General features: G+C 42.5%; 1 protein-coding gene across 1 annotated transcript in view; it reads right to left on the bottom strand.

The window, feature by feature from the left end:
• LOC120917513 (transmembrane protein 272-like) overlaps nt 1-17,546 on the bottom strand; it is a 73,440-nt gene that overhangs the window by 25,001 nt on the left and 30,893 nt on the right. Inside the window, exon 3 of the mRNA XM_040328858.1 lies at nt 6,112-6,150. Within this exon, the coding sequence (XP_040184792.1) occupies nt 6,112-6,150 (39 nt within the window). The remainder of the gene's footprint in view (nt 1-6,111; nt 6,151-17,546) is intronic.

Raw genomic sequence — 17,546 nt, 5'->3', positions numbered from 1 at the left:
AATGAAGAGTCCCAAATGCACAGTCCATATTGACAGGAGAAACCAAAACCAAAATCCGTACTTCTCATAGATGAAAAAGCTGCAGGTAAGGGGAAAAGTGATATCCCTTCACATTGGGTAGATCCTGCTCCATGCCCAGGTGAGAGCAAGTAATCCTGCTTACCAGCTTTCCGTGACCACTATGCAGTGGTCTCATCAAGCACAGGGAAATAGGTCTCCCCAGGAACCTTAATACTGCTCGGGATCACCACTTTACAGATGGAGAAGATAAAAGCATCAAAACAGTCTTTATACTGGAACCGCGGCAGTCCTATGAGCTTCACTTTACTTCCTGGTTTGCTTGTCTGTCAACCTCCTGGCAGGTGTAGCGTAATGACGCCACCAGCGTAAGCCTCACCCTACGCGTTTTGTCACAAAAGAACATTGTCTGGGGATTGGCCAGGTGATCGTGTCACCACGCATGGCAATTATATAGCCCCATGGTGCCATATTAACTGCTGGACAATAGACAATACTAGCTGGGATGACGCTCTCGAAGAAGCAGATGAAGGAGAATCTTGTCTTCTGATACTCTTGGACCTGAGTGCAGCTTTTGATACAGTAGACCACAAATTGTTGCTGACCCGCCTAGCTGAAGTAGCTAGAGTGGCAGACTCTAATCTACCCCGGTTCTCCTCCTTTCTGGAAAACCGATCACAGATAGTGAAACTAGGTCCTTTCACTTCTGAAAAACGCACAGTGTCATGCGGAGCCCCTTAGGGGTCTCCCTTGTCGCACGTACTATTCAATATTTATCTCCGCCCTTTCCTCGAAATCACCAGTAACCAGAATTTACTCTACCATTTCTATGCGGGTGACACCCAACTCTCTTTTCGTATCAGCAATACAAAGGATCATTATCTCGGACTAGAGAAATGCCTTACTCTGATAGAAAATTGGATGACGGAGAGTTACCTTAAACTCAATGGGAAAAAACAGAACTTCTTCTGCTCCACGCCAATCGCGTTCTCCGATCCACTATCCAAAATCTACTCCAAATACCCAAGCCCCGATACAAGTCCAAAGGAGAACGAAGATTTGCAGTCCAAGGACCTAGACTATGGAACGCTTTACCAACCAGTATCCGAACAAAAGTAAATGACCTGGCCTTCAGGAAAAAACTCAAAACCCATCTATTCTGAAGGCAAAATACAGTAGGAAATGGATATCACACGCCCTGAGGCGATTCAGTTTGCATGTGTCGCGCTATAAAAGTTTCTCACTCATTCACTCATTATAACTACTTGCCGCTCATTCAGTCAGTGGGGAACAACAAAATGGGAAGCAAGGGAGCCGCGTATAGAGCATAAAACAGTGGCATCTATTGGCAGCAACATAAATTTGCCAAATCAGAATAATTTCAGTTAGCAAATTTAGGAAGGAAGCCAAGAAAACGTATGAACACCGCAGGTATGATACAATTGGTAATATAAATAAAATTGACATAAAAACATTAGTCTCAATAGATATCTTAAATAAATCAATTATCCAACGGTTCATGTCTATCAGCCTGATGTCAAAAGGGACATGAATTCTCACAACAGTGGATCTCAGAAATAAAAAATAAAAAAATATTAAAGCATTATTTATAAAACAATTAACCACTTCAGCCCTGGACCATATTGCTGCTTAATGACCAGGCCCCTTTTTGCGATTTCGGCACTAAGTCGCTTTAACTGACAATTGCGCGGTCGTGCGACGTGGCTCCCAAACAAAATTGGCGTCCTTTTTTTCCCACAACTAGAGCATTCTTTTGGTGGTATTTGATCACCTCTGCGTTTTTTATTTTTTGCGCTATAAACCAAAATAGAGCGACAATTTTGAAAAAATACTTTTTTTACTTTTTGCTGTAATAAATATCCCCAAAAATATATAAAAATATATTTTTTTCCTCAGTTTAGGCCGATACGTATTCTTCTACATATTTTTCGTAAAAAAAAAAATCACAATAAGCGTTTATTGATTGGTTTGTGCAAAAGCATAGCGTCTACAAAATAGGGCATAGTTTTATGGCATTTTTATGGGTGTCCTTCACCCTGTTGGTGAGATATAATTGTGTAGAGCAAGGCTACATCGGCAGTTGCCAATATGCAGCCATATCCCCACTCCTGTTCCTGTAGAAGATTGATAACTTGTGGCGTGTAGGAGTTACTGTAACCAATGGCTGTAAAAATTCTCCCACATATCTACCTATCCTGGCCATCATGGAGTCAATGCCGCCGATTATAGGGCGGCCTTGTGGCTTTGAAAGATTTTTATGGATTTTCAGCAAGTAGTACATAGCTGGCACCCTTGGAACTGAGGGTACCAGGTATGCCCTTTCTTTCTTATTCAGAACGCCTTGCCAAAAACCATCCTCGACTAGACCTAAGAGCTCTCTTTTGAACTTTGCTGTAGGATTAAAAGCCAGTGGTGTATAAGTTGAGTGTTCATCTCCTCAAGATAGTCAAATTTGTCAAGAATGACAATGCCTTCTATTTTTTCTGCAGGGTGTAGGACAATGTCATTACATGCTCAGATTTGTTTTAGACCTTGTTGGAATTCACACATAGTTCTAGTTCTGGCCAATATGTATTCTACTAAATATTTTTGGTAAAAAAATCCCAATAAGTGTATATTGATTGGATCGGTTTGCGCAAAAGTTATAGCGTTTACAAACTATAGGATATATTTATGGAATTTTTTTTATTTTTACTAGTTATGGTGGCGTTCAGCAACTTATGGCAGAACTGCGATATTGCGGTGGACAAATTTGACACCTGACACTTTTTTGGTAACCAGTGACACTAATACAGTGATCAGTGCTAAAAATATGCACTGTCTCTGTACTAATGACACTGGCTGGGAAGAAGGTTAACATCAGGGGAGATCAAAGGGTTAAATAAGTGCCTAGTTGGTGATTCTGTGTAGTGTGGGAGGTGCTTTTACTAGTGGAAGGCATAGATCAGTGTTTCTGCTTTACAAAAACACAGGATCCATGCCTTCTGTACTGACATAATGGCAATCTGCCTTGTTTACATAGGCAGATCGTCGTTCTGCCTGTGTACAGAATTATCAGTGGATGCCAGCAGACATTGGGTCGGTGGGACCCGCTTATCTGCTCCTGCTGTGTAGATTCACAGAGAGAGTGAGCCGGCGGCAGTGGCACGGCCTCGCACCCGATACCCGTAATTGCAGGTTTACGTACATATATGTGATCCTGAGCAGCACAGCCACTCTATAGCAGTATATGTGCTATAGGGCGGTCGGCAAGTGGTTAAAATGTGCAAATTGTAAAAAAGATAAGGAATAATAAAAATACTGTAAGTGTCACCCATGGGTCAAAAATTCAGCAATCGTCAACATAACAATTAATATCAAAATCAATGTTTAACCCTTTAGGTACCAGAGTTTGTAGGCAATAAATCCATTTTGATTCCTTCTGGCTGAGGGTCCTGACTTTATTATTCCCCCTTCAATTCCCCAAAATGTTAATCCTGCCGTGTCCTTATTGTGATATAATTCAAAATACTTTGAAAGATTGTGTTTCCTGAAACCTATAGAAATGTTGTACACATGTTCCTTGTACCCTCTTGGCTAGAGCTCTTTTATGCCTTGTTTCCACTGCACGGAACGGTTCGGGTCAGTAAGAATGGAGCGGTTTAGAATGGACCGGTCTATTCTCGTGAGCGTTTCCACTGCAAATCGGACCGTCGGGGACCATTCAGGATTTAGAAAAAATGCCTAGCACGTCCACCAATCAGTGGAATGTATTGCATCTCCTCCCCTAATGGAACCGTTCCATTTCCTATGGCCCCACATCTGAAGCAGGACCCAGAATGGTCCGGTACGGTTCGGTTTAATGGCACACTTTCGTAGTGGAAACACCCAAAATAGCGTACCGAACCGAACCGTACCGAACCGATCCGCTCAGTGGAAACGAGGCATATGTGTAGCCAACATCTTGCAAGCTGCACAGACATTCCATGCAGTTCACTACCCCTTCCATTTGGCAAGTAGGGGAATCAGCCTATACTACAGTATGTGCACCGCATGTGCGCATTTTAATGTGCGATTTCACATTGATGGGAAACAGCAATATACTATGATGGTCTCGTTTTTCTCAACTTTGGAGAACAAGATTTCTTAACCACTTGCTTACTGGGCACATAAACCCCCTTCGTTCCCAGGCGAAATTTCAGCTTCCGGCACTGCGTCGCTTTAACTGACAATTGCGCGGTCGTGCGACGTGGCTCCCAAACAAAATTGGCGTCCTTTTTTCCCCACAAATAGAGCTTTCTTTTGGCGGTATTTGATCACCTCTGCGGTTTTTATTATTTGCGCTATAAACAAAAAAAGAGCGACAATTTAAAAAATATATATATATTTTTTACTTGTTGCTATAATAAATATCCCAATTTTTTTTTTTTTTAATCTTTTTTTTCTCAGTTAAGGCCGATACGTATTTTTCGACGTATTTTTGTAAAAAAAAAAAAAAAAACGCAATAAGCGACTGGTTTGCGCAAAAGTTATAGCGCCTACAAAATGGGGAACAGAATTATGATTTTTTTTATTATTTTTTTTTTTACTAGTAATGGCGGCGATCTGCGATTTTTATTGGGACTGGGATATTGCGGCGGACGAATCGGACACTTTTGACACAAATTTGGCGCCATTCACATTTATACAGCGATCAGTGCTATAAAAATGCACTAATTACTGTATAAATGTGACTGCCAGGGAAGGGGTTAACACTAGGGGGTGAGGAAGGGGTTAACTGTGTAGCCTGGGTGTGTTCTAACTGTGTGGGGGGAGGGGGGTGACTGGGGGAGGTGACCGATGCTGTGTCTCTATGTACAAGAGACACAGATCGGTCTCCTCTCCTCTGACAGCACGTGGAGCTCTGTGTTTACACACAGAGCTCCACGTCCCTGCTGTCACCTGCCGTGTCACCGACGATCGCGTGTACCCGGCGGACATCACGGCCACCAGGTACACGCATCGGGTCTTCGGCGATGCGCCGGGACAGTTTTTACCAGCCGTGCGCCACCCAGTGGCGCGCGCGGGTAATGCACATAAAAGGCCGTGTTTAAACGGCCACTTGGCACTTGAGAGCCGCGCTGCGGACGTATTTTGTCTATAGCGCGGATCTCAAGTGGTTAAGGGGCACGAGGATGGCTATGGATTAAGATCCTATGCTGCAGAGTAATCATGGCTATGCCAACCCTGGTTGAAAGGGAAAAAAAGCATTCTGACCTAAAATACCTTTGGTTCAAATAAAGGAGGTAAGAGTATATATGCATGTCAGTGAAGAGGATTGCACAGTACTAGATGGAATATGCACATGGGTGTAAATGAGGATCATGCTACAAATCGATCAGTTGATTAATGGACAATCGATCATAAATGAGGACATTAACACTAAAATTTGCATATTTTCCCATACCGCATGGGTGCCATTCATTCGTAATGGCACCCTCACACATCTAGCAAACCCTGGTGATTTTGCGGCCGCCAAAACATATAGTATCACAGTACCATGCGGTTTGTTGGAAAGCAGTGTTAAAATTTGTGCTAGCATTATTTCTGCTTGTTCCATGTGCAAAGGTCCAAAAATGTGAGGGGTACATGCACATATCACACACTGTATTTATATCATACCTCCCAACTTTTTGAGATGGGAACAAGCGACACCTATTACCAAAAGAATGTAGGCACACCCCCCTAAAGGAGAATTACACACAAAAAATTGGATTGGTTAAATTAACTAGTGATTTTTTTTACCACTACTACCCCTTATGCTTTTGAAATTTACAAGTGCAGCAATTAAGAAATTGGATGAAAGGTTTTTTTGAAAACACTTTTTGAAAGAGAACAAAAGAGTTTAGACCAAAATGAGGGACAAACAAGGAGGAAATAGGAACAGAGGGACTTTGTTCCAAATCAGGGACAGTCCCTCAAAATCAGGGACAGTTGGGAGCTATGTATATATTTAGCAGCTCTTTTTATTGGATATAAACAGTAACCATATATAAAAACACCTGTCAAGGGACAATGTTCCATTATTACACTCTAAACATATCATCAACGTACCTTTACATTTTGCTTTGAGAGAGAAACGGGTTTCACTTCCTAATGAAAAATGGAAAGATAGAGAATTAGCTATATAGGACAAAATAAGCTATTATGCTTAAAAAACACTACTGCTTGCAGTAGATTAATAGAAAATGATAGAAAGTCAAAAGAGTAACACAAGCTATAAAATCAGTGACCTGCAGTGATCTGCTAATACTATCTAGGAATGTATGGTAAAAGTAATAGGGAATAGGTTTCTATTTTACAAAAAGCAATGTTCTTGATGGCATGTTTTTTTTTTTTATCAGTTTTAATTTTTCAAACTATACTTCTGTGTCGTCTTGCCACCCTGAATTCTATACAGAGCCAGATAGCAAGAAGAACAGATGACTAAGATTAGAGATTTATAAAATCTGCCAGTAAAAATGAAAAAATTGAGCTACTCCCCTTAGTAACGAAATTTCCTTTTTTAATTTTCCCAAAATAAAGATGAAAGCTTGCGATGAGCTATAACTCGTTTCACTTGATCATTAGTATTATCATTATCAATAATAACAGAAAAAAAAAACACTTTGTTTATTCCCTTGTTCCAGTGATCATTTATTAGAACAATTTCTTTCCAAACATTGTACCCACTGAGCCAGCTTCATTAGACATGAAGGCAGAGGTCGAGGGTTGGGTGGGCATTATATTCTGACAACAGTCCCCTAAATAATTAAAGTGGTTCTAACGTCTATTTTTTTTTTACCTTAATGCATTCTCTGCAATTAAGTGATTTTAAAGGAGTTATACTTACCTGCTCTGTGATGATATTGCAGTCATTTGGCAGTCTCCTTCCAGCATTGTCCACTCTCCTCTTGGTGCTTTCTCAACAAGCATATGGCTTTCACTGCTCTTATTGCCTCCAGTGAGATCAGGATGGAAGGGAAGCAGTACTGCAGCTGAGACAGGGCTGTAGCGGTAATAGGAGTCAGGAAAGGGCTAGATTCAGAAAGCTTTTACGCTGGCGTATCTATTGATACGCCGCGTAAGTTAAAAGATGCGCCGTCGTATCTATGCGGGGTATTCTGGACCTACATACGCCTGAAATATGGCTTCAGCCGACCGACGTAAGTTGCCGTACGCCGTCGTATCTTGGGTGCATATTTACGCTGGCTGCAAGGGGCGCTTCCGTAGATTTACGCGTCGAATATGCAAATGACCTAGATACGCATATTCACGAACGTACTTGCGCCCGCTACGCCGTTTATGTTACGTTATCCCTGCTATAGGTGGCGCAACCCATGCTAAGGTATGGACGTTGGAACGGCCGTCGAATTTTACGTTGTTTACGTAAGTCGTGCGGGAATAGGGCTGTGCGTAGGTTACGTTCACGTCGAAAGCATTGAGCCAACGTATCTTAGGGAATATATGCGACGTGATTCTGAGCATGCGCGCGCATGCGCTGTTCGATCGGCCCTTCATTTACATAGGGTCACGGTTAATTTAAATGCAGCACGCCCACTACCTGCCTACTTTGAATTAGGCGGGCTTACGCCGACCATATTACGCTACGCCACCACAACGTACGGGGCGAGTGCTTTGTGAATACTGCTCTGGGCTCTCTCTGCGCCGTCGGCGTGGCGTATATTCGATACGCTACGCCGGCAAAACTATGCGCCGAGGTACGTGAATCTAGCCCAAAGTGTTTAGGGATTGGGGTGGGTAGGACAAGTAGTGGGGTGTTATACCCTAATGCAGAGAATGCATTAAAGTAAAATAAATAGAACCACAAAAAAAAGGCTATAAATTCTGATTGTTGGATTTGCAATTTGATTAAAAAAGACCAGAACATTCTCCAACCAGGCCCACTGCTTTGGTATCAGTGGAAAACCCTAAATCTACATCCTCAAACCAGGAATTTTCTAGTGTCCGGTGCCAGATGTCCTGGCACTATATGGTCCCATGCCATTTTAATGTACTATGTAGAGTCATGAATAAAGTGAAGCTATCATTTTGTTGACGGCAAAGAGAAGATTTCTCCCCAGGTTAACTTTTTCAAATATAGTGCAAGGAATTTTTGCAAACTTTAAGACAAATGATCTGTGTTTTGGAATGTAAGCAAAAAGCAAACTTGTGAAATGTGAACCTGTCAATTTGTAATTCTGTTCAAACAGATTACTATTCCAGACGCTTCTGCTAGACACAATGCAAAACTCTGTTGCATTTTGAATTACAATTGCGCGGTCATACAACACTGTACCCAAATTAAATGTTTATCATTTTCTTCAAATACATCTTCTTTTGGTGGAATTTAATCACTGCTTTTTTTTCTTTTTTACAAAAAAAAGAAAAAAAGACCAAAAAATTTGAAGAATTTTTTTTTTTTTAGTTTGTCAGTACAATTTGTAAATAAGTAATTTTTCTCCTTCACTGATGGGCGCTGGTGAGGAGGCACCAATATGCTGCACTGATGGGCAGCACTGATGGGCAGGCATTGATGGACACTGAAAGGCAGCAGTGACTGGCATCACTAATGGGCACTGAATGGTGGGAGCTTTACTGTAATCAGGGCACTGATGGGTAGTGCCCTGATTACATGTCTGGGTGTATCCGCTCTCCTCGCCACACACTCTGTCATTGTGCGGTGACGAGAGCCGTTCACCGGCACTTCTGTGTTTACATGTAACCAGCTGTGATTGGACACAGCCGATCACATGGTTAAAGAGCCACATGATTGGCTCTTTACAGAGATCGGGGTCACACCATATCCTAGCAACACATCACAATTGCCAAGAGTGGCCGCTCTGGGCGCCGTCATATGACGTCCACTCAGAAAGAGAGCCGCACCGTCCCTCTGTCATTTGACGATAGGTAGGTGGCAAGCAATTAAACAATGAGTACCGTTTAACACTGATGCGGTTCAGGATTTGCACTGCATCACAATTGCACTCCGTTCATGCAAACCACTGTGGGTGTCAATGTTAACACCCCCAAAATGGTTTGCAAAAAGCAGTGTGATTGGCTGAATCAGATCGCATGGGTGTCAACACCCATGAGATCCTATTCTAGTGCGTTTCCGTGTGGTGCAATTTGAGCCATGGACTTAAATCACACTGCAAAGAATCACATGTGATTTTAACAGGAATGCGATTCCTGCCCGAATCACATGTGATTCTCCATACCACATTAGTGTGAACCGGGACTAAAGCTTTGATAAGACTGTGATCATATAGTGAAGAACCAAAACCATTTGCTTAAATCCTTAAAGCGGAGGTTCCGCCAAATTATTTTTTTTTTAAAGCCAGCAGCTACAAATACTGCAGCTGCTGACTTTTAAAATATGGACACTTACCTGTCCAGCGCACCTGGGATGTTGGCAGCCGAGGCCGAGCAATCGCTCGTCCCTCGGCTGCAACCGCCGCCATCCTCGGTGAGGGAATCGGGAAGTGAAGAGTTGCAGCTTCGCTGTCCAGTTCCCTACTGCGCATGTAGTACGGCACGCCGTCACTGATCCCCGCTCTCTCCTGGAAACAGTGTGTTTCCCAGAAGACAGCGGGGGGTGCGGGTAGGGGTGTGGCTGCCGCAGGAGTGTATTCCCGAAAGTGGGTGCAAATACCTGTCATAGTCAGGTATCTGCACCCCCCTCCCCCTGAAAGGTGCTAAACGGAGGGGGGAGTGTTCCGAAAAGCGGAAGTTCCATTTTTGGGTGGAACTCCTGAAAAAAACATCAATTGTCACCATACAAAAAGGGTGCAAGAGGATTATACTTGTCATTAGACATGTGCATTAGTTTTCGTCCAAATGTATTTTCGTCCGAATTTCAGGTATTTTCGTTATCGTTGGTCTGCACCAGGGAACACACGCTGGCGTATTTTGCGTTGGATGTGTGTCTGGCTGGGCGTACGTTATGTTCACGGCGTACGCAGTGATCCGGCGTAGCTTAGGCAGTTTTGCCGGCGTGGTTGTGAGCAGGCGCATAGGGGTGCGTCCAAGTCACGACGCATGCCCAGTTTGTAATACGTACCTGTCTGGCGCTCGGCCCATCATTTGCATGGGTTCATGCCCACTTCCACCTACGCCGGCGTACGCCTTCGAAACCCACGCCACGCTGGCGCAGTGTTAGGAGCACTGGCTTGCTGAATGCAATGCTTGCCTCTCTGCGTTGCGTTGGCGTAGCGTATAGTGTTTACTCTACGGCGGCGTAATGTGCGCCTTGCTTTCTGTGAATCTGGGCAAACATCTCCACGTTCTTCCTAGTAACATGTCATCCCTGTCATCAGGAACAGCGATCAGTGACATGTCACTCGTAGCCACGCCCTCTAACAGTTAGAATCAATCCCTAGGACACACTTAACCCCTTCAGCGCCCCCTACAGGTTAACTCCTTCACTGCCAGTGTCATTTTTACAGCAAGTGCATTTTTATAGCACTGATCGCTGTAAAAATGACAATGGTCCCAAAATGGTGTCAAAAGTGTCCGATGTGTCCGCCATAATGTCCCAGTCACGATGAAAATCACTGATCGCCGCCATTACTAGTATAAAAAAAAATAATAAAAATGCCATAAAACTATCCCCTATTTTGTAGACGCTATAACTTTTGTGCAAACCAATCAATAAACGCTTATTGCGATAATTTTTTTACTAACAATAGGTAGAAGAATATGTATCGGCCTAAACTGAGGGAAAAAAAAAAGTTTTTTTATAGATTTTGGGGATATTTATTATAGCAAACAGTAAAAAATATTATTTTTGTTTTTAAATTGTCACTCTGTTTTTGTTTATAGTGCAAAAAATAAAAACCGCAGGTGATCAAATACCACAAAAAAAAGCTCTATTTGTGGGAAAAAAAAGGACATCAATTTTGTTTGGGAGCCACGTCGCACGACCGCGCAATCTTCAGTTAAAGCGTTGCAGTGCCGAATCGCAAAAAGTGGCCTGGTCTTTGGCCAGCCAATTGGTCGGGGCTTAAGTGGTTAATCTGCCCAGGGTCCAGCTTTAGATAACAGGAGGTACAGAGAAAGCTTTACTGAGGCTTTTGATATAACAAGTGCAAGTTTGCCTGCTCGGTTTATAAATAACATCTTTTGAGATTTTGGCATCAAATTACAAAGCAAAGTACTAATTAAAATGCACTAATTACAAGTTTAATTTTCCAAAGCAAATACTCTTAAAACAGCTTTTGTACTGCTAGCTACTACATATGGAAACCATAATGTTATACCAAAAACATCTCAGCTGGAATGTATTCAAAGCAGCCAACATACTGTATGTGTTAAGGCTAATTATGGTTCTTTTATTTACATTTTGTAAAGGCTTTAAATGTCATATCAAAGTCTCTCTCTCTCTCTCTTCCCCCACAAGAGGGTGTTTATTACCCCCGACAAAGGTCTGCGCATTAAGAGATCTACTTCACACGATCAGGACAAAGGGAGAGTCTCCCGTCCGTCTCCATATGAGATGGTTAGGGAAGATGGTAGCTTCATTCAAACAGTTCCCTATGCTCAGTTCTATTCAGGACTGTTACAGAACACTATCATGTCTGCCTGGAGCAGGAAAAGCCAGGATTTGGTTTGTCCAATGCGTTTGACTCCAAGCGTACACCAAAGTCTCAATTGGTGGTTGCTAACCGGAAGTTTACAGATAGGGGAAAAATCTTTGTACTGGTCACTTGGAAGATAGTGACGACCGATGCCAACCTTTTTAGGTTGGGAAGCATCACTAGAAGTGAATGCTGTTCCAGGACAATGGTCAGAGTCCGTAAAGACTTTGTACATCAACATTTTAGAAATTCGGGCAGTACGCCTGACCCTAATGGCCTGGACCGGCAGACTGCGGGGATACCCTGTCAGGATTCAGTCCGACAATGCCATGGCAGTGGCCTATATTAATCACCAGGGCTGCACCAAGACTCGGGCTGCCCAGAAAGAAGTAGACCATAGTCTGGTGTGGGCAGAGGAACATGTTCCTTGCCTACCTGCGGTGTTCATCCCAGGGGTAGAAATTGTCAGGCAGACTTCTTAAGCCACCAGCCATTGCTCCCAGGGAAATGGTCCCTACATGCAGATGTTTTATGCCCATTTGCTGGAGCTAGGGTACCCCGGACGTGGATCTTTTTGCGTCCAGGTTCAGCACGAAACTGGACAAGTTTGTGTCCCGAACAAGGGACCTGCTCGCAGGATAGATGCATTAGTAACCCCTTAGGATCAGTTTATCTGTTTTATGCATTCCCTGCAGTTCAGTTGCTCCCACGTCTGCTGCGCAGGATCAGAGGGGAACGGAAACGGGTGATCCTAGTGGCCCCGGAGGTCCTGATATGCGAAGATTGTAATATTACAAACACTTAAGTTGACGGTTTGGTAATAAGGCAATAAGCAGGATTCTAGACTTTCTACAGCTGGGAGTAGAAATTAAGCTAGCCTTGAGTACTATTAAGTCAGGTCTCGGCCTTGTCAGTTTTTTTTCCACAAAAAAAACTTGCTTTTCACACCCTAGTGATGGCTTTTATGCAAGGTACACACATAAATCCTCAGGTCAAGTCGCCGATCTGCCCATGAGATCTGAATCTGGTCTTGTTATGTCCATTAGGGGCCTCCCTTTAAGCCGATGTGTGATGCCCCATTAACCATGGTCACAAGGAAGCTAGTGTGTTTGTTTTGGTGAACTTCCGCAAGAAGAGTGTCGGAGTTGGCAGCGTTATCTTGCACAGAACCATTTCTGATGGTTCATAAAAGACAAGGTGGTGCTACATCCCTGGCTGTCTTTTCTGCCTAAAGTAATGCCCAGTTTTCACTTAAACCAGGACTTTTTTGCTGCCTTCATTTTTTCCAGAGCTGAGTTCGGCAGTGTATGAGTCATTACATTCTCTCGATGTAGTGAGAGCAGTTTAGGTGCCTCCTGATAGAAACTCTCAGTTTCGGAAAATGGATGTGTTGTTCGTATTGCCAGGAGGCCCCAGAAAGGGGCAGGCAGCATCCAAGTCGACCACCTTTAGATGGGTTTGTCAGATTACTACTCAAGCTTATGAGTTACATGGGAAAGTTCTGCCTTTCTGTCTTAGAGCGCACTCCACCCGAGCAGTTAGCACTTCTTGGGCAGTGCGTCACCAGGCCTCTCTAGCTCAAGTGTGCAGGGCCGTGACCTAGTCATCTGTGCATACATTCACAAAGTTTTACTAGGTGGATGTGAATCAACAGGAGGATGCTGCCTTTGGACGTAGTGTTTTGCAGGTGGCGGCATAGGTCCGCATGTTTGACAAAGGTCTGCTTTATTTATTGGTGTCTCCCTCCCCTCAGATGGCATTGCTATGGGACATCCCATATAGTAATTATTGGCTCTGTGTCCCGTGATGTACTGAAAATAAAATAGGATTTTTATAACAGCTTACCTGTAAAATCCTTTTCTTGAAGGTACATCACGGGACACAGAGGTCCCTCCCCTCTTATGGGGATACTTATATATATTGCTTTGCTACAAGAATCACTTGCAGAATTGAGCGATAGTGATTTGTGGGGAAATTCGTCAAACAATAAAAATAATGATAGCGACAATTCTGCAACTGAACAAAATTCAGTGTTTTTGATTTGTTTACATTATTGAATATTTTTTATTATAATTACATTATTATTTGTTATAATCATTTATAGTTATTTATTATATTATAATTTATGATTTTGTGTTTCAAACTTTATCATACCCGGGATGTCTACTAGACTCTTGTTTGGACAGATTTAAGTGAGTTATTCCTAAGAATTGCAGGCCTACAGTATAAAACGCCAAATTTCCATGCAAAACAATTGTACCGCTTTTGGTAGAAAATTCCAGACATAATCATACCGCCAGGGAGGTTAAAGGAAAAAATGCACGTATGGGTCTAAAACGCACATAAACACTAGACGCATAAAACATACAGTATGCATGTAAATGCATTCCACTGGCATTTACACTCAAACACTATACGCGCATAAACATGTGTCCACAAGCTTCTTTTAGCGTGTTTTTATGCTGGAATTTCCTGACAGCAGTTCTGGCATTCAGAGGCACACCCTGTGCACAAGTGGTCTTAGTGTCAGGCCTCGTACACACGACCGAGGAACTCGGCGGGCGAAACGCATCGTTTTTCTCATCGAGTTCTTGTTAGGCCGAGTACTCACGACCAAACATGTTCGCTGGAAATGTCCGACGGGCTGTTTCCGGCGTACAAGGCTGTTTTTTCATTTGGCCCGCTGGCTTGTACACACCAGCAGACCATATTTCCCTGCGGACCTGAACGCGTGCACGTAATCCACGTTTGACGTCACTATAAAGGGAAAGGCCAAAGTCAATGGCGACGCCCTCTGTTCCGCTTTTGCTAGTTACGGCTTTGCTCGTGTTAGTGAAGGTTTGGTTAGAGCTGATTCGCGCTTCTCGGTCTCCAGGCTTTAGCAGGTAGTATTTTCTCGTTCAGTGCGTGTGCTTGTGGGTACGTAGTTGGCATTCGGGTACAGGCGTGCAGTTCGTTCTGCTTTGCAGTTTCGTACTGTGCGTTCGTATCTGTGTGTCGTGCGTTCTTTGCAGGTACCGCTGGATTTGATTGTGCTTTCTGTTGGAGTGTGTTCTTGACTGACCAGCCAGCCGGTTTGAAGCCATGATGGAGCAGCAGCGTCAATTTTCGCGAGTTGGTGCTGTTTATGGGATGGCTGCTGGATATGTTCATTATTCCAGTACTTTGGCCAGAAACAGGGGGCGGAGGCGTTTCTGGACCAAGAATTGGTTGCGCCAGCGTGACCAGTTCTCACATATGCCTCTGCTTAGGGAAATCCAGGAGAATAATCCTAATGACTATAGGAATTTTCTCCGCATGACGGACCCCGTATTCAACAGTCTGCTGGATCTTCTGTCCCCCTATATCATGAGGCAGGACACTGTGATGCGCCAAGCCATCACGGCCGAGCAGAGGCTTATTGCCACGTTGCGGTACCTGGCGACTGGGAGGAGCCTGCAGGACCTCAAGTTCTCGACAGGCATCTCTCCGCAGGCGCTTGGGGTCATCATACCGGACACGTGTGCTGCCATCATCAAAGTTCTGCACGAGGAGTATATTAAGGTAAGTTCCCTCATTTGAACCTCACAATGTGTCTTTAATAAACTTGGCAACTAACTTTTTTTTTTTATTCCCAGATATGCTGTGTGTTTAACTAACGTTCCCTTTTCTCCCTATGCATGTTGATATCAGCTTTTACATGTTCTTTTTATTTTGGCCTACCTGCATATTTGGATCTTACCCAATATTAACCTGTCCAGCATGCTATCTTCGGGCCAACCCCCACCTTGCCACTTTATATTTTTGGGGTTTTGTTTTCTAAAAACAGTTTAAACACCCCCCACCCCCCCCTTCAAAGTGTTTTTGTCCCCATCAGAGGGCTGTGGAGTCTCTTATTAATTAAGTGGGCCTATCTATTTGTGCCCCGAAATTCTCCCTTCATAATTTGAAAATGCTATTTTAAAAATGTAAAGTTGCACAAGGATGCTTGTAGGATTATGTTTGCAATGTTTATGTGCCAAAGTACTAAATCTCTTTTTTTGTTTGTCCCCACAGCTACTCTCCACACCACAGGAATGGCAGTCTGTGGCTTCCCAATTTGCCGAGCGGTGGGATTTTAATAACTGCGGTGGAGCAATAGATGGGAAACACGTCCGCATTGTGCCCCCACCCCACTCGGGGTCCTACTATTATAATTACAAGGGTTATCATAGTATCGTGTTGATGGCGGTGGTGTCGGCACAGTATGAGTTTCTATATGTGGACGTGGGGAAGAACGGCCGGATGTCAGATGGGGGAGTGTTCTCACGGACTGATTTCTATGATCGTCTCCAAACTGGTGGTCTGGCATTGCCACCAGATGAAGATAATGTGGAAGGACTTCCGTTTGTGTTCCTAGCGGACGAGGCTTTCAGGCTTGGACCTCACCTAATGCGGCCTTTTCCCCAGAGGACCCTCACCTTAGAGAGGAAGGTGTTCAATTTTCGGTTGTCCAGGGCTCGGAGGGTAGTCGAGAATGCCTTTGGGATCCTCTCCAACCGGTTCCGCCTGTTCCTGACATCGATACATTTGGCGGAATATAAGTTGAACACCATTATATTTGCCTGCTGCATTTTGCACAATTTTCTACGCAGGCACTCCCAGACGTACCTAGCCCCCATGGGCTCTGAGGCAGGACTACCCTCAGAGAACATTCCTGGCCTGGACACTGGTCGCGCTGGCTTGGCCCCCCAATCTGCTCGTGAGGTACGCGACAAATATGTTGAGTACTTCATGGGTCGGGGGGCCATTGCTATGCCAGATCATATTTATTTCTAATTCGGCCCCCAAAAGAAAGGAATATTCTCAGAACTAATAAATAATTAGACCATTGGACTTTATACAGTTGTTTGTCATTACTGCTTTTTCTCTATTTTTCTGTCTTCCAGGTTCTCTCCAAAAATAGTGCACTTCTAGTGCCAAATTTACTTACTCAGATGTATTAACTAACCACATTTGCACATTATTCACTCATCTACAAACTGGGTATTCAGTCTAGAAATAAGAAGCCACTCATTTTTCTGCTTTTGATGTCACAACTATATATTTTTATTTTAGTCATTTTTCAACAAGAAATGTGTATTTTTTGGCTGAAAACATTTTTTTGTAATTTTTTTGAGAAAATATTGGCTTAGAATTATTTATTTTTTTGTCTTTATTGACAGTGATTAGCAATAATACTGATCGAAACACAATGTAATAATAATTTCACTGAAACTATACGCCAGAATTTTTTGGCTTGTCTCCTATATATCTATCTCTAGAGATATATATATATATATATATATATATATATATATATATATATATATATATATATATATATATATATCTATCTATATATATATATATATATATATACAGTTCTAAACATATATTTTTTCTACTTTTGTTCAAAATTAAAGGTATTATTTAGTTTGGTTTTCAATAACCCAGAATAATTTATATGTTTCTTTTTTTTTGGGTATTTTTTCAAATATTTTTTTTTTTTAGTTTTAAAATTTTTTTTAGTTTTTAGAAGACATTTATTTACATTTAGAAATGTTTGGGTATTGTTTTTCTACAAAAAATGTTTTTGCTTTGTATTTGTTTGTGTATATTTTTTTTTTTTTAATTTTAACACAACAAAAAATTATTAAATTTTTTAAAGATAATTAGTTAACTTATATCTTTAGGTGAGATTTCTTGTTCGTTTTGTGATCTGAAACTGTAAACATTTACAAACAAAAAAAGATCAACACCAAACAAAAATATAAAAAAAGAACAGCAGTCAGTCATGGATGGTGTGCTTTCACACTGGAACACGCCAAAATTTCTAAATGCACACATTCAGTGAAAAATCGCCAAATGTCATTGGTTAAACAGACAAATGGCCACATGTGCTATCTGACATCATGGGTGATCAATGTCTGT

Source organism: Rana temporaria, chromosome 11 (assembly GCF_905171775.1).
Source record: "Rana temporaria chromosome 11, aRanTem1.1, whole genome shotgun sequence".
Classification (NCBI taxonomy): domain Eukaryota; kingdom Metazoa; phylum Chordata; class Amphibia; order Anura; family Ranidae; genus Rana; species Rana temporaria.
The sequence above is the reverse complement of the archived record's forward strand: the minus strand, read 5'-3'. Positions and strand labels throughout refer to the sequence as shown.